We start from the raw sequence: 22906 nt of genomic DNA on the forward strand, positions 1-22906 counted from the left end.
CTGAAGACCTTTAACTAGCTGTTTTAAAAGAGAAAAACAAAACAAAACCAGGTTGAGATATTATGAACTAATTTAGTCTTTCCCTGCATTTCCTGAAATGACTTCAGGCTAGATGAAACTCTGTTGGTGATGAGGAGTACATCCTCAAGCATATGCTGAGTCTGAGAGTGGTACTCACGCCTTGAGAAATGTACTTATCACTGAGTAACTTAAACTTTAGCATCGTTCCTGTTTTCTACTCTCTCAAAACCAGCCCCCAAAATTCTCTTTGATCAAAGAAGGGCAAATTAACCTGGATTTTAAATATCCTGGCTGCAATTTAGAAGAGCTCCATAACTGGACTGCTTTTTGCCCTTTCAGCATGGCTACTTAGGATCCATTAAAATCCAAACCTTGGCCTCAGAAATGTAAGAGTCAGCAAAGAGATGAGCTTTTGACAGGTATGCATGCAATCCGTGGGAGCAGGCCAAGCTCAGGAGCCAGGGTGAGAGAAGGATCCCATTTAGTACCAGGAGCTATGCAGGCAACAGAACATATCCTGCTTCTTTCAGGACAGCGGTTCTCAATCTTTTTTAGACTTGAGGCACCTCTGGAGAGGCTCTGCTCCCCCTAAGACAATGTCAGCTTTTTTCTTTTTTGACTACAGAAAAATAAAAGTGAGAACTAGTACAGCAGTTCATCTGTTGCAGAGCTCAGAAAGACCACAACTAGGGATTTCTGTTGCCAATCTCTGGGTTTATTTTGCGAATCACAATTGTACACCTAACAATTTGTGGTACTGCAATGCACCCTTGAAAGGATCTCAAGGCACCCCAGGGCGCCATGGTATGCTGGTTGAAAACTCCTGCTTTAGGAGCTCCGTAAGACCGCACACAAGTCATCATGTTCAATAAGTCTAGTTATCTTCAGCGAGCTCATGATGGGCTCAGGTTGGTGGCTGTCACCTCCCAGTATTCACCCGTATACTTTTCTTGCATTGTAAATTCCCAGACCACCCTATGTTGAGCATGTACAGCAGGAAGATCATTTTCCAAGTGCTTTAGGAATTCACAAAACTCTCGATTCTCTCTTCGTTACCCTTTGCCACTGGGACTGACTGTGCCACTAGCAAGAGGCAAGTTCCCACTTTTTGTCCTTTTGGTGGAAGTGAGAATTTTGCCATCTGTCCTTGCTGGGAAGTGTGAAGAGCTTGCTGGCTCTTTTGCTGTTACTCATACTCGAGGTGGAGACTGAGTACCGTTGTTACCCTCATGCACATATAAGAGACTGTTATACATTATTTAAAGTTCTTGCCATGCAGTACCCCAAGAGGTATACTAGAATTTCCTTCCAAGTACTTTTTAGTCATTCAGTTTTGCTTGACCTGATCAAGAAGAGGTGCACCGATAAAGATTTTCTTGGTCGATATCAGCAGCTGATGATTAACCAACCATATCAGCCAATGCTGATCTGATAACTGATATGTGTAATAATGCAAGACATTTTAAACTACTGACATAAATAAATCCTTTTCTTTTTTTTTTTATGCACTCTTGCAGCCTCCCGTGTCTCATGTACCAGCATCCCCATGCTTAAAAATGGTGGGGCTATGGGAAGACCCTGCTGCAGAGCAGTGGGTAGCGGCTGCTGTGGCCCCTGTCAAGCTCTGTCCTGGCCCCTGGGGCCCGAACCCCTGGGCGCTGTGGGCTGGGCCAGGCACCTCCGCCCACCCATCATGTCTCTGCAGCACTTGCCACCTTCTACAGTGCCCACCCTGGCCCCAGCCCACAGTTCACACCATGCCAGCTGCTCTGCTCCAGCCTGGCCCAGCCCCCGGTGAGGGGATGGGGTGGGGATGGAAAATGGCTTGGGCCCCTGCATGCAGATTGGGGTGACCTCTGCACTCAAGGTCACCCCAGCTCACAGGAGTGAACCCAGGCATCTGGGGCCCTGGTCATACAGCATAATTAATCAGTGAAGATTACTGGCTACAACAGGCAAAAAAAAGCTGATGGCCAATAATGTCATTTCCATTTTATCAGTGCCAATCCAATATCCAGCTGATCTATCGGTGCACCTCTACTATTCAGCTCGCTGCTTGATTACAATAGAAACAAACACCACTTTGAGAGACTGCTCCATCCCGTTTCTCCTGCTACCTTGATGAAGGAAGCGTGGTAAATAGAATAATTTTCCTAGAGAATTAACTGTAAATGATGTCTTAAAAGAGTAAGAAGCCACACAACAGGCACAAAGAATCAGTTCTGGAAGAAAAGCACACATTATAGTACATTCCAGTTCTACAGCAGGATTCAAAATGTAGATCGCAATAACGTTCAGGAAGAGCGAGTTTTATAATCAAGTATAATTTACAGACACGTACGGCAATACATATGCATGTCGTAGACTAAGCCTGGGGTCAGAACCTATTCCTCTTATTAGGCGCCTAATTTGATTAGGTACTTAAGCGTGACGCTATTCTACCCCGCTTGCTCCCTGTAAACCGTCAGCACGTCTACTTTAGGGGAAGCTGCCCTTGAGTCTTAAAGGGGAGTCTGGAGGTGCTCTTCCCAGACCAGTCTCAGCCTCTGGTGCTTCCTCTCTGCTCTCTCTCTGGCCCTAATCGTGGCCTCCAACCATGGACCTGTGGCAATGTCCATGCCTCCCAGGTCTTGCTCAGTTTCTTGTCATTGGGCCCGCAGGCTCTACTAGCTCCTGGTCCCCTGGGCCCTTGGCCTTGCCTTGGCTTCTGCTCTCTCAGGCCTCCAGCTCCGAATCTCAACCTCGGTTCACTTGGGGCCTGACCCTGCTCTGGCGTTAGTCTTTTGGTAGGGACCTACCGAAAGCACAATTGTGCAATTTCTGCAGAAAATTTGAGAATCGGGCATTTTCAGCAAAAAAATGGTGGGCTCCACAAAATGTTGTGGGCTCACAAAAAAACACCTTACCAGAAAGCGGGGGGAAGCCCTGGAGCTTCGTGGAGTGAAGGGTGGGGGGAAGCGGCAGCGGGGAGGCTACAAGCAGCCCATGGGGGCTTGCCTGGGCCCGGGCCAGTTGTGGCAGGCAGCCCGGAAGCTGCAAGCAACCGCACCGGGCTCCACAAAGCCCTGGTTTGGCTGGCAGTGGGTGCACAGGTACCTCGGGGATGATGGCGGTGAAGCTGCCCCGAGCCTTTTCCCCACCGGTGGCCCCGAGGCGTGTGTGCACTCACTACCAGTAAGGAGCTGGGCTGGGGCTTGGTGGAGTCCCGTGCAGCCATTTGCTTGGGGATGGCCTCAAACCATGGCTTAATTATCCTGATTAAGCCCAGGGAAGCAATTAATCCATACATCACTAAACATGGATTAACAGCTTCCCTGGGTTTACTCAGGGTAAAGCCCCAGTTTTGGGTCATCTGGCAATCTGCGGGGAGGAGTGGGGCCACCGGGGCCCCTTGGCAAGAGGTGTGTGCGTGTGGGGCGGCACCGTGCTCCGCCCATGAAAATGGCACCTGGCCCCGCCATCTCCTTGCAAAATTGGGTGGGCGCCTCCTTGAGTTGGGTAGGCCCCTATCTAGTCTGGTTCTGGCTTCAACCCCTTAAGCCTCAGCCCCTCTGCTCTAGCTTCAGCCTACCTGTCGGGGCTTCAGACCCCAGCTTTTGCCTCTATAAATCCCCCAGCCCTTACACAGTTTAAAACTGCTGTGTGCTCCAAGCACCATCCTGTGCTCTCCAAACCAACCCTTACAGCCACTCTGAAGAGCCCGTTTACTATGAACAAATCCTTAACAGAAACCACCCCACGGGGTGAACAGAAACAGGCATCAACTGAAATGCTAACCCAGCTGGGCACACTCACCAAGCGGGAGAGGCTCTCCTGCCCCACTAGTGGCTCCTCCTCTCCTTTTGGACCCGAGTCCCCTACATCCTGCAGGACAGTTCCCCTCTCCCTGACGGTCAGGGACTGAGTGACACCCTCCGCCCAGGAGGCAAGCCAAATACAGGCCAACCCCGGCCCTACTGGTTAGCTGACCCCTGACGCTCAGTCCCGGTGCAGGTTTCCTGCTATCCCATCTACAGCCTCATTTATGCTCTGCAAGAGACCAATCCACAGTCCTGGGTCAGTCGCTCCTCATTAAGCAGCCTCTGTACCTCTCTCTCTGCACCCACAGTGCACGCAATGGGGCGGGGGGAAGGACAGCTGCACCTGGATCCATGTCCTGGTGAGCAAAAGGGGAGCTCTGATTTTCAATGATAAAAAAAACCCAAAATCAAACGCCGAAATATACAGGTATTTAGAATTTATTTCATTATAATGACTGAGGCACAGATACGCTTCCAAACTGCTTTGAAATTGTAAATACATCAATAAAACACTGTTTTCAACTGATGCTTTTTTATATATATATATATATATATAGTGGCGTTTCATTTTAATTGTGGAAAAACACGGATTTGGGTTTTTTGGTTTTTTTTTTTAAATCAGAGAAAATCGTGTGTCCCCACCCTTTAAAAACCAAAATTCTCTGATTTTTTGACAGAGAAGACCAGGATCCCTGCTGACCAGAGGCTTCTCTGCTGGCCTTGGGGAGCTGAGCCTCTTGTCTGGAGCCAAGTTCACCCAAGTTGCCCAAGTCCTTGTCCCTTGGGTCACAAAAATCCTGTTCTTAAAAGGGACCTTGCAAGTTTTACTCTTCAGCCCTTTTAGAACATGGATGGGGTGCCCTGTTACACCGCTTAATTGCAAATCTACCTGTGCAAATAGGTAGATTTGGAAATATTTCCATATTTGGTTATTTCCAAATAACCTGGAAAGAAATCTACCTGTGCAAATACTGTTACTTGGAGGTACCTCTTTCTACCTATGCCACATTTTTCCAAGTTTAGGTATGAGAATGTCATGAAAGACTCATTGAAAGTTTACCATTTAATCAGACCATGTTGAAACTCCTTACCATTTAACCAGAGCCTTGTTATTTAACCTGCAAAGGAAGTTATTGTTCTGCTCTTTGGAAAAAAAAAAACACACTTACTTGGAGCGTTAGACTAAGCACTAAAGCGTACGCATGGCAGGAAGAAGCTGTGTATTCAGAAGAAAGCTCGAAGACCAGATTACAACTCTGTAATTCAACTAGATCATCTAATAGAGATTCCTTCTCAACCTTAAATCACTGTACACCAAACCAGCTTGTACAGTAACATTTTCAATCGCCATTGTTATAGTGTCCTAAATGAAGGGTATAGTCAAATACTCTGCAGCTGTGGCAAAACAAAGAAGAAAGCCTTCCCATAATCTGTAAGCACCAGCTGCTCTGCTCTTACCACACAGGTCTACATCAGTGTTAGGACTACCGAATCTTTTGGCATCCAGTAAGGTAAAAAGAAAAACAACATGGCTTACAGTTTAAGCTGCAGCTAAGAAACAATTCGTTAATCAGTATATGTTACAAGAATGCTGTTTAGCCCTCAAATGCTCTCCAGCCATCGGAGACGCACGATACCGTCTCACAAGAGAACACTTCAGTTGGAAAAAGAACGGTGCCATTCAATGCGTTTTATACCTCCTCCAGATCTGTTTTATCATGTCACACTGTTATATACACCTCTTCTCCACTCTATAAAAATGCATCAGTAGGTTTCAAACTCCTTTATGCTCGCTACATCAATGGTTTTCTATGTCCGTATCTGAGATCAAAAGCACTACTTGAATTCTCTGTTGGCCTCCCTCTACTAGATTGCTTTTTTCCCTGCGCTACAACCAGTTCCAGTATCAATATTTAATAGCCAAAAATTTCAGTGGCTTACTTCAAAACATTCGTTTCCCGGCCAAAGAACCAAGTGAACCGAACAAGCTGTGTTTTCTTCCAAGAGCAGTTATTTGCCCTACAACGACTCTTAATTTTTCTAGATGTGTTACCCACATAGATTTTGCTCTTTGCAACACCCGTGTGAGCGAGTAGATTTGCTGCACCCAGCACTACCTGCTCTAGCTCTGCTTGTACCCCTCACAATTTCCAGGCTTTGGCAGCTTAGGACATAAGGGACAGGAGTCACTGCAATGACTACTCTGTTCCTTCAATAAACAGAAGCCCATGAGCCAGGCTTCAGGTCAGCAGGGGCTTTGGGAAGAAGACCTGAAGATGAACAGTTTGATTTGCAAGCCTGGGAACACATTACACAAGGACGCACAGTGGAGTTTATCATGATCTTATCCGCACGATAAAGAGTGTGCAGACACCATGTCTCAGGGCTTATGTCTTGCTGAATCTTCTCAACTGAAGTGACAGTCACCAAAAAACACAAGTTGCCATGGGTTCTTTATGGAAAGAAAGAAAAAAAAGGGAGAATTTTTGCAAGATCCTAGGCAGTGAGAGGCTCCTTCATTCATGGAAATAAAAATAAGACGGGCTTTAAGGAATTTTGCCACAATGGGGCGTGCAGACAATCAACGGGTGATGGAGGGATGGTTGCTAAATGCACCTGACCTGAATTCAGAGCAAGTCCAGATTTCTTTAGAGTACCGACAGACTGGCATGGTTACAACCACGGGAGGGACCAGAAGACGAGTCACCGAGCCACCCAGTCTCTCTCCTCCTTCACCATATAAAATCGCCTTCTGCTTTGCAGACAGATACTCCACACTCTCAGCTGAACAGTGTCTCTGAGAAGGGTCACCCGCCCAGCATCCAGGCTGTCAAGTGAGAAAGGCTGGGCAGAGATGTAAATTCAGGCTTGGGTTCTTTGTGTGTTAACTATTTAAACCATCATTTCTGCCTGTAAGAAGAATCTTCGGCCAAAATCTGAAATGAAAGGGACGGGGGCCCTACAAATTTGTAAGCTGTATTGAGACCTGGACAATGAAGGTGTTGCAGTCCGGCAGCACAGGCAACGTGAGTGGCTGTTGCAACCGCCTGCCATTGTATTGGGGGGACGCCAGGAGGAGCCTCCACACTGCGCTTCAAAAACAGCAACTTCTGAAAGAACTGGATTGTTCAAACTCCGTGTTTCCACTGTGAGATAAGAGTCCCCACGAAAATACACGCAGACCTGAATGCTACTCAGTGTGCAGATCTTTACATCTACCACGCATTGCAATCACTCTTGTATTTATACAATAGATGATAAACGCTACAAAAGAGAAAAAGGTACAAGAGAAAAAAGCACTTTAAAAGAATAATCCTTTTTTTTATTTTCTCCCTATTATGCTTATTTAACACAGCATTATATTTTGGAAGTGTTTCTCTCTCATCCTCTTCACTGAAAGTAGTTCACCAATTAACTTTAGTAGCATGAAAAACTCAGACTGATGCTTCTTTAAAAATATTAAAACCAGGTCTACTTTAAGCTGAACTCTACGCTCTTCAGGGTAGAGACCCTGCGTTTCTACCTATTTAAACAACATCCAGCATAAAAAGGCCCGTTTTGTTTGGGGGCCATGTGGGCACTACAACACAAACAGTGCCCGTGGTAAAGATGCATCTTTTTGGGGGGGGTTGTTGGTAAGCAAGGATCCCTGGCGTATCTGTTTTCTAGGCAGGGCAGCAGGTACTTTTTTTTAACCTCATGAGTTACAAAGACCTGCAAGTAGCAGGTCTGAGGACGGGCAGAAGTCAGGAAGCAAGCCTCTGGTGCAAGTGGGAGAAGTTGCTTGCATTAAAGTAGCAAACAGATTTGCCTAAGGGTTTGATGCTGACTTCAAAAATGTAAGCAGACTTTTAATACCCAGCTGGTGTTCAACAATGTCAGCAGATCAGGAATGATAAATGGAAGAAAAACATCAGCAGGCAGAATGAGCAGATAATGAGGTGTACTGTTGCCCTTGGAGGCATCTTCTACATTTTAGCCGCATGAAGAGCAGATCTGGTACAGATGCCCGAGGCTCATGCTGCAAGTTGAAATCTTTGCCACGAGAAGCAAGTCTTCCGTGTAAGAAATGTGAGGCCACAGGATCAAGTTGCTCAGAAGTCATCAGTTTATATTCCACAAGGCAGCGGTTAAATACACCGTACCCTTCATGGACCTGACTATAGGCTGGGCAGGGAACTGCCTTCTGCAGGCTCATGAGAAGCCAGAATGACAAGCACAGAATTTGAGAGAAACATCTGTAAAACCAGACTGATAATATCAAGCTGTTTGAGAGGGTCAGGAGGACCTGTTCAGATCAGATCAGATCAGATCAGATCAGTCTATTCCACTTAAAATGACATGCTTGCTTGCCCATTCATACCATCGGATGAAGTATGGTGCTGCCCAGAAACACCCGTCTCTGTGAACCAGCTAATCTCTCAGATGTTACTCTGTCCTATCTTCTTCATGATTTCAGGCTAACATTGCTATCCACCTCTTGTTCATTTGCCTGCTATATCATTTCTAAGCAGCAAGAAGAAACAGCCCCATTTCTCTAACCGCTAAGGAATCCCAATCACCAAGGGGAGGATAAACTTTTTTGTGAACAAGCCTAGTGGGACCTCCAGCCAGACAAGACATACAGTGACGGTCAGGATGTGGTGTAAACATATGAAGATGATACAACCACCTCCCCTTTGATGTGAGGGCTTACACCTGAGATGCCCGAGAATAAAGGGGAGGAAGGGCAATAATTATGTATCCAGTGAAAACACCTTGGTCTTTCCCTGCGCAGGGAAAGGAAAACAAATCCACAAACTCACAGCATCCCACGCAGACACCTGTTCAGTCATTTTATGATCCAAATCATTTTGTAGGTAGCGAGTGCTTGTGTACTTGTAGGGGGTGGGAGGCATTACCAACTGGGTGAGTTTGTCTGCTCTGGCATTTTCCTTTCTATCACATAAGTGGCAACCTTAAGTGACAGTTCCTAGTCCCCTTCCAGGCCAGGTGAGAGATCCCAACTTTCCTGCTTGCGGATATTAAACACAGGGGCCAACGTGCTTGGATCTAAGCAGGCTCTTCAGTACGTTTTGAGAGGGTCTGTGCTCACAAGATCTGCTGAAACAAATTTCAAACTTCTTTCCAAGTTCTGTTCTCTTTCGCTGCTCAGCAACTTTGAGTCCTCATGGCTTATCGACAGGGTGGCAGTGATTCATGCACAACGCAGTCACCTGGGCTGGTGGCAGGCTCCAAAGGCAGAAATGTGCAAGTGAGGCCTTTTCCAAGCTCATCCCTCCGTACCTGCTCTCGAGATCTTGCTCTCTGACAGGACTTTGAACAAACCGGTGGGTGAAAGTGGACAGGGCATGCTGGGACAGGGTAGGCAAGCCCTTAGTACATCACGCATTGTAAGAATGGACCATCCTAAATCTCTGGAGGTGAACTATGAGCGTCGTGAATACTGCTGAGGCCACCTGCCCCTTGTCCTCAACCCAAAGGCTGTTGCCAAGGTCTTTAATGACCTCCTCTTGGCCAAAGCGCAGAACCTGTTTTACATCCTCACTCTCCATGGCCTCCAGCTACCTCTGACACAGCAAACTAACCCTGCTCCTCTGAACACCTCAGCCTCCCTCGTCGTCCATGATTCTGAGAGAACAACGAGACAGGTGAGAGGAGGAACAGGTGAGGACAGAGGACTCTCTGCATCTCTCATCCATCTTTCTTCCAGAGGCCTCTCTTTACCCCTTCTCTCCTCCCTCTGTACTTTAACGCCATGACATTTCATTAATAAACCTTTCCCAAAGAGGCTGTAATCTAAGACAAGCACTAAGAGATGAATACCATGCATGGAGGAGTACAAAGGGACAGTACTGTCGGCATGACAGGTAGTGGTCTTAACACTTCAGCAGCCTAACCAGCATCAAGTTTTCAGAGGCATCAGGAAAGAGTTTTATAGAAGGTACTGAAAGAGCACAACGATTTAGCTTTGCAGATATTTACAGGGAGCTTCTCCCTAACGCATAGCAAAGAAAATGCTTGCATGATTAAGACAATTGGCTAAGAAGGTAGCAGCGTTCTGAATGGAAGAGAGTGGGACGAACCATCTGTCCACGCCAGAGAGTGGGATGTTATAGTAACCAAGGTGAGAGTCTGGACAAGAATATGAATTGTGTGAATGGACAGGAAAGGCAGTACACATCAGAGATGCTATGGAGAAAGAACGTGCAAGACTGAGACGCAAGCCTAGACACAGGGGCCTGGAGCCCTTCCTAGTCCGAGTTCACCTGTTCCTGCTCAAGTGCTAAGTCTGGCCAAATGAAAACTGGTTTTCAGAATTCAGCTATCCACTAATGTCACGTGTGACTAAGATTAAGTAAGAATTTTAATAGAAGCATATTCAGCACACTGGCACTTCATCAAGCTGGGAATATATTCAAGAACAATTAAATAAATGAATTGAGTAGGATAAGTGGGAAAGAAAACCCTATCAAGTAGCTCTCCAGCTACTAGCTTCAAGAAACTAAGCAAAAATCATATTGCATCTGTCAAAGCTAAAAGCTTCTCACTTCACAACCCTCTTACCTTCAAACATATAAAAGGGTAACAAACAATTGCCTCTTGCTGCCAAGGCAGCGTGCAGTATCAGCCCATTTCCAGAGTGCCCTCTTGATGGCAATTTACTACAGAGAAGATATAGCCTGGACAGTGAAATATGAGAAACCAAGTCTATTCTTTTTCAGCCTCTCCTCCTTGTAAAGGGCAATTCAGTGAGAGGTTTACAAAGGTTGGGAATATGTCCTTTATGTGAGGCATACAGCTCCCCATTATAACACAGAAGCTTTTGTTACAGCTGCATACACTGAAACATGGAGAGCACTTAAACTTCATCTGAACAATTGCTTCAACTTTGTTGTTTTTTTCTTTAAATAAAAGGCTATAGTGATGTCTGCCAAAATTTATGCCAAGCCAATGAATCTTTGTAAAGAGAGTTTTAGCACTTGTGAGATATAGAAACAGTAAGTTGTTTTTAACTTGTTTTACATCCAAACGAAGCATACAACTGTTAAACCCTATTAATAATATTTAGAGATGATGGACAAATCGAGTCATTTCAAGCAAGACGACTAATTCCTGCTCAAGGCATCCCTTCATTAGGCAGACTGTGCATTAACTGGCCTAGAAAAGTATTTCATCTACCCTAACAAGCCTGCAGTTGTTGCTCCTCAGATCTCATTAAGGACCAGCTAAAAATGGCCAGATGGGATACCCTGAAGGAACAGAGGCTCAGTGACAGACTGCCGGTAGATGGCATACTTCCTTAAGTACAGCGCTCTGGAAAGCAGAGTCTTTGAGATGTAAGGGAGAGCTCTGAAACCCTGCAGTCGTACACAGTCCCACGGGCTATTCTGCAGCAAAACAATTATTAAACGCGATGTCCCGGCCACGTTTTCAGCGCTCAGTTCCACTGTCATTTTAACTAGGTCTGGTGTTTTTCATTTCCTCTTCTAAGCTGTTGAGAACTAGTGCTTGGCCCTGTTAAATAGCTTATGGATTTACGGCATTTCGGTCACGGGTGAAGTGACCACATGTACTTCCTGCTAACCTCACCGGGACTTTGGAAGGCTTAATCTATGGAAGCTGCTAGACATCCACAGATGAAAGACAAAATCCATGCTGTGATCAGAGGACATTTTCTGCCAAGATGCATATAATGTAATTGAACTTCCTAATTGTAGTTCTGTACAATTGGTAAGTTTAAATACAGTGAAGGTCAGTGAAATGAGCATTTAACAAGAGAACAAAGGTGATAAAATGCTATGCATCAATTAGTCTTTTTAATCTATGTCAAAGCCATTTATTATTAAACACTAAGCTACAGTAACGCTGCTGTGAAACCAAGGAGCCCATTGAAATCAGTGTTACCTAAGGTTATGTTACCATAATCACTACCTCCGTTGTCAGAATTAAATGACAGTTCACACAGACAGAGGAGATATCTCTATATGGGCATGAATATTTAATTACACGGTTCCCCGCTCATTTCTATGTAATTTAGAGAGTTTAACATATTACAGGAGTTTTTTTATGGGGGTTTTTCATGCCAGGCTGAAGGCAGCATATTGTGCTACCTTGTAAAATAAAAATACATCCAAGCCAGGGGACATTTTTGGAGTCCTCTGATCCAGCACTTGCTGCAGAACAATGGTTGCTGATGTGGGAGATGGGAGTGATCTGCCTCACTTCCATAATACTTGCCGAGTAGCCCGTATTAGCACGTTACATCAAGTCCGAGACTAAATGACAAGGCTCTCACTTCAAGAAGCCACGTGGAGGGGGGTGGGAATAAAATGTTGGTTGCCAATTTACAAATCCCTGCACGAGATTATTTAAAGAACAGTTAAAAGTTTTAAAGCAGTTGTCACACTAGGCCTGTTAGGTCGTAAAGCCCTTACAATGGCCAATGAATTCATATCCTAAAGCATCCGAAAGGGTTGCTGCGTGAATGGCTTCTGCATTTTTCCTTAGCTGTCACTAAACAAATCCCAACGTATAGTGTCATCTGTTAGCAGAGGGACAGCAAGGTTCAATTAGTCATTTGTGAATTACTCTGAAATCTCTGGATGAAAAGCATTAGAAATACAAACTGCTTTCAGAAAAATGGCTAAGTGTTAGGAAGTGGAAGCAGGAATACTAATTTCAAGCAACTTATGCCCACATTACCACAATCAACCCAGACATCTGCAGCCAGGAGACTCATTTACAAGTAGATGAAGCATTCTGAACAAGACATCCTACTACAATGCTCATAAAAGAGAGTTCTCGCTCAGTAGGATGCTCTGCTCACTTGCTACTATTGAGTTTATGCAAATGCAAACCTACTGAAAATAAAGTAGGTTTGCAAATGCAAACCTACTGAAAATAAAGAGGGGAAAGGATGAAAAAGGAGGAGTGTGGACCTCTATCTGTCATGCAACATGAAAAGATATTCCAAAACTTCCGCATGCCTAAGAACACTACATTAATTGGTTTAAAAAAAATGCTTGTGGATAACAAAAATATCCAGCAAGAAGCCTCCTTCCTAGCAAATATCAGTAAGCATATGCCATAGTTTGGTATCAGAAAGCATGACAGACACAGGAAACTTCTCGCTCCCAAATGTTTTTGCTAGCAGTGGTTAAAAAAAAGGTAAGTTAGAAGCGTGCTCTCAAATATTCGGCAATTTCACTTGCATCAAAAACACATTTTCCTTTTCTTTTTTTTTTTTTGTGTGTGCGCACAAGTATTTGCTACCTAATCACTGTAAAGTTTAGTTTCCAAAGATAGGGGGGAGTTACTACATCCGTCCAAGCTAGGTCCAGGTAATTATCACAAGTAACAAGTCTTGTTACAAACCATAAATCAAGGAAATGCCCTTACAGGCAGTGAACAGATGGATTTAGGCTTGAGCATGGCCATGGCACGCTCGTTTTATTTACAGAGCACCACACAGATGTGAGAGAGTGATGCATCACCAAATATTGCAATAAATTACATTTTTCATCTATAGTTGGTATCACACCTGCAACTGTATTCTCTAATCTCTCACAGGGCTAATACTGACATGCCAAACTTCTAAGCATCTTAAAATAATACTTAAATAAAATTGCAAGAGAATTTTTGCCTTACGTTCCAGAGGAAGTTCACACTGCTTTAAATTCACATTTATTTAAGGAGTGAGAGTCAGAGCTTTCTGTGCACTTATTTACTACTCTTAGAAGGCCCCTGAGCATCATTTACAGCCACGGTTTTATTAGCAACAGAAGAAGTAGATGACATTTTAAAAATTATATTAGTTAACAGGCTGTCCAAGGAATTTGGAAGGTAGCATCAAATCCACTGGACGGCTTTGAAATCTCAGTCCATGTTTTCTATTTTCGTATAGCTATGCACTGCTAGACTCATGATTAAGTACATGACATCACAGCTGGAGAAAAATCAAAGAAATATTACCATTATCCCTTAGACAGTATGACAGGTATTGATTTTTTTAAAGGCCTAAACATTTCTAAAACAAATAGTTTTCCATAAAATAGGGCAAACAAAGGCTATTGTTGGTATGTTGCTCTGAAAGGGTTTTACTAGTAATTTTGTTAAGTAGTGCAGCACTGTGCCACTGTTGAGTGATGTGGCATTTCTACACTCACACTAGCTAAAAAATAGGCTACTTTATGCTTAAAAACCACCCCCCAGAGATTTGTTGCCTTTCCTTATCTAAAGCTAAGCTTACACAGCGTTCTGGAAGCATGACTGCAGTTTGTGTGGATGCCTGATCAGACTATAAACCAGCTAGCTCAAGTACGGACAGTAGGGAAGCGTCAACAGCACAGGGCTTCAATACAGACTGCATGAGCCTACTTTGTTTTCTTCTTTGCTTGCTTTTTAAATTATTTTGCTCTCTTCTGCATACTGTGCTAAGCCTTCATCAGGAAGGGCAGCATACAAATCAAGTAAATAAATACATACATTTTTTTCTCTCTCTGCACCCCTGAAGGCCTTAAGATGACCTTAATTGTGAGGACACACAGCTCTACATCCTCTAATGATATTACAAAGTTTGGGAGAGGGAGAGAACCCATTAGTATGATCTTTAAGAAGGTGGGAAGAATTTTTTTTGAAGAATTTGATTCAGGTTATATTGTAAAGGAGCAAAAAAAAAAAAAAAAAAAAAAAAAAAACCAACTAAAAAACAACAGACAATGATGTTTGCTTTGTGCAAGACGCATGAATGCACTAGTTGAATGTGCTTATGGGAATCAAAGGTTAAACTTGTAGAGTCTGCTGGTGGTAATTAATGTATAGTTTTACTTTACATCCGAAAAGTAATCGGTGTGGCCAGCATGGCAGCACGCTCACCCACACCAGAGTCATCTTGTTTGGCAATACATTAGGGGAGAATGCAGAACTTCAGTTCCCTTGTAGGAAATGGTTGACATTTTTTTTTTTAAAGGATGGAACAGATTTTAAAATATTCTGCTATAGATCTTAAATAGATGTCTGATACCTCCCGTTTCTTGTGGAATATTCACATCCCAAGATGGCATGAGATCCACACTGTGAGAGGGGAAGTAAAAGCCCCTCTAGCACATCCCAGACCCCTGCCTCATGGACCCCAATACTTACCGCAGGGGTCCAGATGAGCGGCAGCCGCGAAGAAATGCTGATGCAGGCTCCACAGTTTTGGAGCTGCCTGAGTCTGCAAATCAGTGAACGGTGGCGGCAGAGCTCCGGAGAGACAAGGGCTGCTCAAAAACCAGCCGGGAACATAGTTGGGAGGCCGGTGGGAGAAAAATGGGATGCCAGCCGGGACATGCCGCCTGTGGAGCTGGGAAGCCCAAGCACCAAGTGCAGGGGAGCGGAGCTGAGTGTCTGCCGGAGGACTCCAGGAGATGGGACAAGAAACACCAGCCTTGGGAACCGAGGAAAGCCTGGGAGCAACACTGTAGGCCCATTAGGGAGCCTAGGTACCATGGCTGGGAATGGCAGCAGGGAACTGCTAGCCCTCTCTGGCAGCTCAGCGAGGAGGAAGATGCAGCTGGCTGTGCAGTCCTGCATGGGAACTACGAGCCCCACCAGTTTGGGAGGAACAAGAAACCGACTACAGGTCAGTCGGGACCCAGGGGCGGTCACACTGGGAAGACTGACCAGGGTGGGGCATGGGGTAGCTGCCAAGTGGACACTGGGAGACAGAATCCCAGGAGTCTGTCGGTGGATGCCGGACACTTTCAGTTGCGCTTTCTTAGTTACAGTTAGTCCCAAGCTGGGACAGGTTTAGTTGCCCAAGACAGTCCGAACTTGAGGGACCGACCACGGGGAAGATTTTTCAGACTGGGAAGACCAGACCCATTTTGAGACGGGTGGCGTGGATGAGACGATCATCCAGGAGAAGACCTGCAGGGTACAGCGTTCACCCAGGCTGTGGATGTGGTAAGGGTGGGGTTAAAGGGAGGTTCTGGAGCCCCACTAAGACCAGGGTCGAGACCCCTTTGCCTTGGGGCCACCTACAGGGAACTGCCTCCGCAATAACCAACATCAAAGACGTGGCAGGTGAGCAGGAGCAGCACCCGAACCACCTAGGTGGCACCAGAGCCCGATCTCACCCTGACGTTGCTTGGGGGAAAGGCACCCATCAAGAAGGGCCCGAAGCCCTACAACACCTACAAGAGACGCACACCCACATACAAAAAATTATATTTACTCAAGCATATCAGGAAGCCAAAACTCCTAACCTACAGTGTGGTCTGCATTAGGGATGTTTTTGAAAGGGCAGGGCATGACCCCCAAAAAAAAAAAAATCCACGTTCAAGTCAGGTGCCTTATTTCCAACCAATCCAAAAATAGAGCTGTCCCTCTATTAAAGGGTTGTGCAAGACATACCCAAAAAGGAACTACGAAACAAGATGACACTTTGTCCTTTAGGAGAGAGGCCTAAAGCAGAAGGGAGACCATGACAGGGTGTCTACATCCATAAATACATTTCTACGAGACTGTTTGACAAATATATAGTCAATTATCTCTGGTTAAATAGAACTGAGATGGATTTTTCCTTTTTTATTTATTTATTTAGAAAAGAGTGGAAAGTGGGTGTTTCATTTCAGCTATCTTATACTATGTTCTAGCGCAAAATACATAAAACGCACTTACTTCATCTCTATAAAGAGGACTTGTATAATACATTATATCCATTGCACTGCTGTTCAGCATATCTCTTAAACCACGTACTTTATCAGGAGTAATGGAGTCAACGGTGTCTAAAAAAGAAAGAAAGAAGCCCAAGTGTTATATTCAAAATCAAGATAAAACCCTATGATAAATATAGATAAAGACAATGTGGATAAATGAAAACATGAGGAGGTATGTCTGGTAACCACTTTCGCAAATTTAAGTAATGGAAAATCCAAAGGAGTTAAGTGCTGATATTAATGCTTCAAATAAATGCATCAGCTCTCCTCAAACAGAAGACAAATATATATTTGGCTTGACCTAAACAGAAGAACATTTCAATGCAAGTCGTTATTTTATTAGTACTTGTAGAAGTCTAGAAAATTATATTTTCAGTGACTCTACCTCCATCAAGAGCAAGTTTAGATCTCCATTCAACGGGTAGGAACTCAACATGTGTTGCAAGATTGGAAAAGTACTTTTCTTCTATTTTTCTTGCAGTATCACGCATCCTGAAAAATTAAAACGTGTATTTTAACTGAATTGTATGCATTACATAAAACAAAAGTTAACACGCGTCAGATTAAAAGTGGCCTTATGTACTGGCACGATAACTTGCTCATATTACTTTTTCAACTCTTATGATATGTATCATTATTAATATACATGTTTATTTTTACATCTAAACACAATGTCACCTGAACATTTTTACTGGACTAAATTGTCATGTAATGAAAAACCTTTTGTATCAACTGTGCAAGAGACTGAGTTTTAGGAACTTCTCTTGTGTTACAGTATGGGGCTGATATAAAACACATTCATGCCAAAGAAAGTCTTCCCATTAAGGTAAATGGACTGGGAATTACATTTTAAGCGCTAAATCCTGGTCTCACTGATTCATGAAAGTTTTGCCATCATCTTCAGTGGTTCAGGATTTTGCCCCAAGTGTGTAGTAATCCAGTACATAAAGCAGCCAGCTAATGTTAATTGTTAGATACTCTAAAAAGCTATAACATGACTGAATGGAGTATGAAAACAGAGGAGTTAGCTTCTTCTAACAGGAAAGTGACTCCTAGAGCGGCCAGAAGCTTGACAGTTCATAAAGCAAGCAACAGGAACATTTATTAGTTACAGCAGAACAAAAGGCTCACTAAGCTTTTCAACTTCTTTTCCTTTTTTAAAACATGTTTAAACATAACTTTTAAAAGGCACACAAATACTTAACTTGAAAGGAATATAGGAATATTCATGAGCTTCTTCCTTATGCAAGTTCCCTATTATGAATGTTGCCTACCCCTGACAACGCTGTGCCATGATTTTAGTGATTCCTGCTTTACAGATGGGTCTGAAGGAATTTTATGTTGCATGTGGGAAGTCAGGACCAGCTGCCACAGATCAGGAAACCAGGTCCTCCAAGCCCAGTTGTACCTTAGCTCTACCACTAGCAGGTCCCTGAAGGCCACGGGGAAACTCTGGTCAAATCACTCCCACCTCCCTGCTTCTATTGCATGTACGAATATCTACCCAATTCGCTGGGGATGCCAGGAGAGACTAGCAGATGACAACAGTGCTTGGGAAAAAAAGTACTCTTTGTGAATGAATGCTTGCCAATTGTTTTTAAAAGAGCACACCTTTCCCAAAATGATCATTATATACTTCTCCAAAATGAGAAAGCTTTTGACTTCAACAGCAGCTGACTGAAGTTTAGGCCATTTGACTGAAAGGATTTTTTGAGAGATGGAGGGGAAACAGAGTAACTTTCCCACCCTCATTTAAAATGATTACTGCTGCGCTGGCTAAACAACCTGCACTGCCATTTTTCAAGCTTGGGCTGAGGGGCAAGTGCTTGCAAGGTAAAGCAGAGCGCTCGGTGCGCAAGAGAAGGAAACAGATGAGTAACAGGCAAAAGGGCTCATGAAGATGTAAGGAGTCTTCTTGACGGGCCCCAAAGGAAGCGCCATCAATTCTCAGATGGACGGTCCCCTCCAACCCCCACATCCACCCTGCGCAAGGCCAAAACAGCAACGAGACTGGGTAAATATGGAGGAAAGGCAAGGGAAGGGAAGAGAAGGGAATCCTCAGATTTCTTAGGGACGTCATGAAGGGGAAGACAAGCGAAGAGATACAGCAACAGCGACAATACACACCATGCCCTTACATGCAAACTGACCTTATGCTGGCAATCAGGGGAAAACCCCCCAAACCCTATCTCATTTCTCAAAAGATATTTTAGAAGAAACTCACATGAGCCTAACTTCTCCCCCCAACGAATCTCCATGTTACAGTTCAAGACGACAGTGGGAAATTCCACACACACACACACACACACACACACACACACACACACACACACACACACACTGAATTTACTACATACCCAGGGGGAGCTCTTTAAACGGGGTGTGTGCGCGTATGTATATGTGAATGTATATAAATTGCTTTTTAATTATATACACACGTGCCCTACCCTTAATTTAGAGAGATAAATTAATTTTTATTTTAAAATTTATCTCTCTAAATTAAGGATAGGGCATGTGTGTATATAATTAAAAACTAATTTATATACATTTGCATATACCTATATCCATATAAACACCCCCCCCCTTTAAAGAGCTTCCCCCAAGTAACCAAGACAAAAGAAAAAAATGTCTGACTGAATAAAAGAAGTGACTGTACAGCACAAGACAGGAAATTTAAGCTCTTAAAAGCTAAAGGAGGCATGCTAGGAAACACCAACACTCGTTAGGCAGAGACAGGTTTCCATTACCACTGGGAAACAAACCGGGCAGTGGCCCACTAATACCAGGACCGATAACAACCAGACGGGAATCGCTCCTCGATTCAAACTGGTCAAAGCGCAGAAGCTGTACGCATGCATAATGCACAGGATTTCTATACAATAAAAACAACAAGCTGGGAAAGCAGAGTCGCACCTTCGGAAAAGAACTGAGCCCTAACAGAAGAGGAAGAAGGTAAAAGCTTCACACAGTTTTAAACAGCAAAACAGCATGACAACACAAATTATAACAGGTATAAAGTTGACTTAACTGAAACAGTATATCAGAGCCCTTTAAGAGTGGGATGAAACATCTTCAAATACTGCGGCCTTTTTTTGATCAATTAAATTACTAACCTTTGTTGGGTTTTTAAAGATGTCTAGTTGTCAGATAAAATTCCCCCAAAAGCTTGGAAGGTTATGGGCCCACAAAAGCCACTCTCATCTCACGTATCCGTGGGTCTCTTCTTTCTTTTCAGAAGCAATGGGGTATAGACTAGGCAAATTGGACCTTCCCATCATGGAATACTGAGTTTCCAGAGGTGCGCGGGGTTCTAGTCCTGTTTGGAAGGGTTTGGCATATTACTACAACCACCCTTGGGCAAGTTGATGATGAGGATTTCCTAACAGTTTCCATTTCAAATACAAAGCAGCTGCATTTGGAGAAGCAGTCCTACTAGGAGCTCTCTCAACCCGTTAGCAGAGCACCCCGTGTCCCCACAGTGTGCCCCTTTACGTTTTCCACAAGGGCACCAGCCAAGCACCATTCCAGTTTCATCTCTGTTGCTAGCTCTCTCTTGATTCCACTTCATGTTGTCCAGTCTCCTGGAACAGGTCCAGACTTTGTTGTAATGGATGAAAGGCAAACTTTTCAACAGCTCCTGGGTGATTTAGAAGCCTAAAAACGCTGTTGGAGACAGCCTCCGGAGCAAGCCCAAGAATACTGCCAAGGCTGGCCCATGTACACCCAAATCTGCACACGTCTGCACCTGCGAATTAGCCAGAAGCAGCGGCTCAGGCACACACCCCAGCACATGTTCCCTGGCTCTCCACATCTGGAGAAACAGGACATGGCCCATAGGACAGGGCTGCTCAGATGCACCCAAGCTGCCTACTTTGTGGGTTCATCTTATTTCAGCGGTGCTCCAGGACTCACTCGAGAGGCCATACAGACATAGCCTATGACCTTTTTTTTTTTTTTTTTTGGAAGCCAGACTCGGGCATTTTTAAACCTAAGTCTCATTACAACTACAGATCCTAAGACATGTTCAAAAACTTTAACATAAGTTAGAAGCCCAGAATACTCACTTCATGGGAAACGCAGCTGGTCCCTCAGCCACTGCAGAGGAGTTGCATTTTATATCTATATTTATATAGATAGGGATAGATATATATAGATTGAGATATATATAGTGTAACAGTATTTTCTCTGTGTTAAGGCTATGTATGCAATGAAGACACATGAAAAAACACAGAGATAACAAAACTACAATCCCTTTGTCTGTATGGGTCTTCCTCGGATCTCAGATTATAAATATACTAGCACTACAGTCTCCTAAATTTCTATTGGTTTTAATTTCTACCATCTCATTTCGAGTTAAATATATCGCAACCAAGTTCTTCAAAATGGGTGCAAGTATATTTCTTAGTTGCTTTGATGCGTCAGATAACTGCACAGCAACTACAGTAATATATGTATATAGGCTACTGACCAATAAAAAAGAAAAAGAATACGCTATAAGACACATTACAACCAGACATGGAACTGTTAACCTTTTTTTGTCCCCTCTGCTAGGAATTGTTGTACTAGCCATGTTAACGTTGTCAGCGCACCCAAGATCAAGACAAGCCCTCATTCTACTCTAGCAGCCAAACCGTGCCAAGGATGCTCGGTTTTCTCACATATTAAAGCAGACTAGCAAAACATTTTATGTCGTCAACACAAGGTCCCAGTGAGCTACAGCTCATTTGGTACAAAGATTTTCATATGGCATCTTCCACTTATGACCAATTTAATACCTTTTGGCCAAAAGAAAAATTTGTTCAAGTTATCCTTACAACCCATGTATGTGTGTATTATTATCAGTGTAGCTTTTGGGGATGCTATCACTAGATTTCTTTCTGCTCCTTCTGGTTCACTTTTAATTTAGTACTTGCACTATTTCATAGATGGCAACTCTTTAGTCACAGATTCAATTAATATCTGACAGATGAGCTGAAACCTGATCCAAGAAACAAGTGGAAATAGTTCTTCGCCCAGATGCAAATGATCCGGCTACTGAAGTCTTTGTTCAGAGGAAAAAAAATATTTAAAACTGACAGCGACCACAGCCCTTTTAGTTTAGGATTCAAATAAAAAGAACAGAATCACAGGCGATGGATGCAACGTGGACGGACCTTTATGGGCATTTTATTCCACAGATGTTATGCACATGGAACAATGGGCTTGAAAATAAAGGTTTATGTTTTGCGACTCACTGTGGATGAAATGCTCTAAAATTCTGCAATCTATTTTGTGACTAAAGCAATTAAATTATAATTCCTTTAATTCTGCTGCTGCATATCTCAGTTCTTTGAAAGTGTGCCCTGGCAATGAACATTAGTGCGTCTGTTATCACTCTGATTTTCTCTTACGTTACTAAGCTTAGCTCCCTCCACTTTAAGGGGTGTTCAGCACAAGAACAAAAAATAAAAATCAGAAAGTCTATAAACAAAGCAGCTTTATTATTATGACATCGAGTTGAATCTACAGACCTGGCAGAGGAAAAATACAGTTCCTAAAGAGCTGAAAATATTACCCAGAATCATTTACTGCCTACTCCTGTCTGCAAAAGTTTCAGGTATGAATGATTTCAGATTATAGGAAAAGAAACAGGCACTTAACCCATTTTTCAACTTCAGAAAGTGCAAAAATCTCAGCCACAGGGGCTTGTTTGTTTGTTAAATTAAACCAGATCCAAGAAAATTAAAGAAAAAGAGGACAACTTGCTGAGCAGAGCAGCCTACACGGCCTTGTGCTCCCTTTCTCTCTCTGTTCCACCAGCTGGTTGTCCTATCTTACACAGCCTGTGATCTCTTCGGGGCAGGAGATGCCCAGCTATTATGCTTGCACAGTAGCTGGCAGGGGTGTGTGAAATGGGCTGTATTCAATTTGGATTTGGCCTGAGTCGGGGACAGTGATTTGATTTGCTGATTCGGAGTGCTGTCCCCATTTTGATTCAGCTGAATTCAAATCTGAAGATTCGATGCCGATTCAGACAATCAGCAATTCAGCCATAGACACAGCTTTAAATGTTTAAACCTTGAGTTACGAGCACGGCTTGCGAACGCTGTGATGATGAGGCACATGGAGTGTCCCACGGGAGCGCGGGGGGTCCCCAGCACACTCGGCAGCAGACCCAGAGTGGACCAAAAGCACTTCTGGATCTGCTGGGGAACATGCTGGGGGACCGCCCTGCACCCTTGCTGGCTCAGCAATCGGCCACAGGGGGACACTGGGTGCCCCCCCACCAGACCCAGGAGGAACCAGTCACTGAGCCAGAGGAGTGCAGGGGGCCCAGTGCACTCAGAAGTGGACCAGAACTGCTTCTGGTCCACTTCCGGGTCTGCTGGCAAGCGTGCCGGG

General features: G+C 44.0%; 1 protein-coding gene across 1 annotated transcript in view; it reads right to left on the reverse strand.

The window, feature by feature from the left end:
* The window catches only part of DDHD1 (DDHD domain containing 1), an 87616-nt gene that overhangs the window by 32851 nt on the left and 31859 nt on the right, over positions 1 to 22906 (reverse strand). Inside the window, exons 5-7 of the mRNA XM_014520484.2 lie at positions 16911 to 17017; positions 16484 to 16594; positions 8936 to 8960 (exon numbers count right to left, since the gene is read on the reverse strand). Of these exons, the coding sequence (XP_014375970.1) occupies positions 8936 to 8960; positions 16484 to 16594; positions 16911 to 17017 (243 nt within the window). The remainder of the gene's footprint in view (positions 1 to 8935; positions 8961 to 16483; positions 16595 to 16910; positions 17018 to 22906) is intronic.

The sequence above is a fragment of the Alligator sinensis genome, unplaced genomic scaffold (genome assembly GCF_000455745.1).
Source record: "Alligator sinensis unplaced genomic scaffold, ASM45574v1 scaffold358_1, whole genome shotgun sequence".
Taxonomy (NCBI): domain Eukaryota; kingdom Metazoa; phylum Chordata; order Crocodylia; family Alligatoridae; genus Alligator; species Alligator sinensis.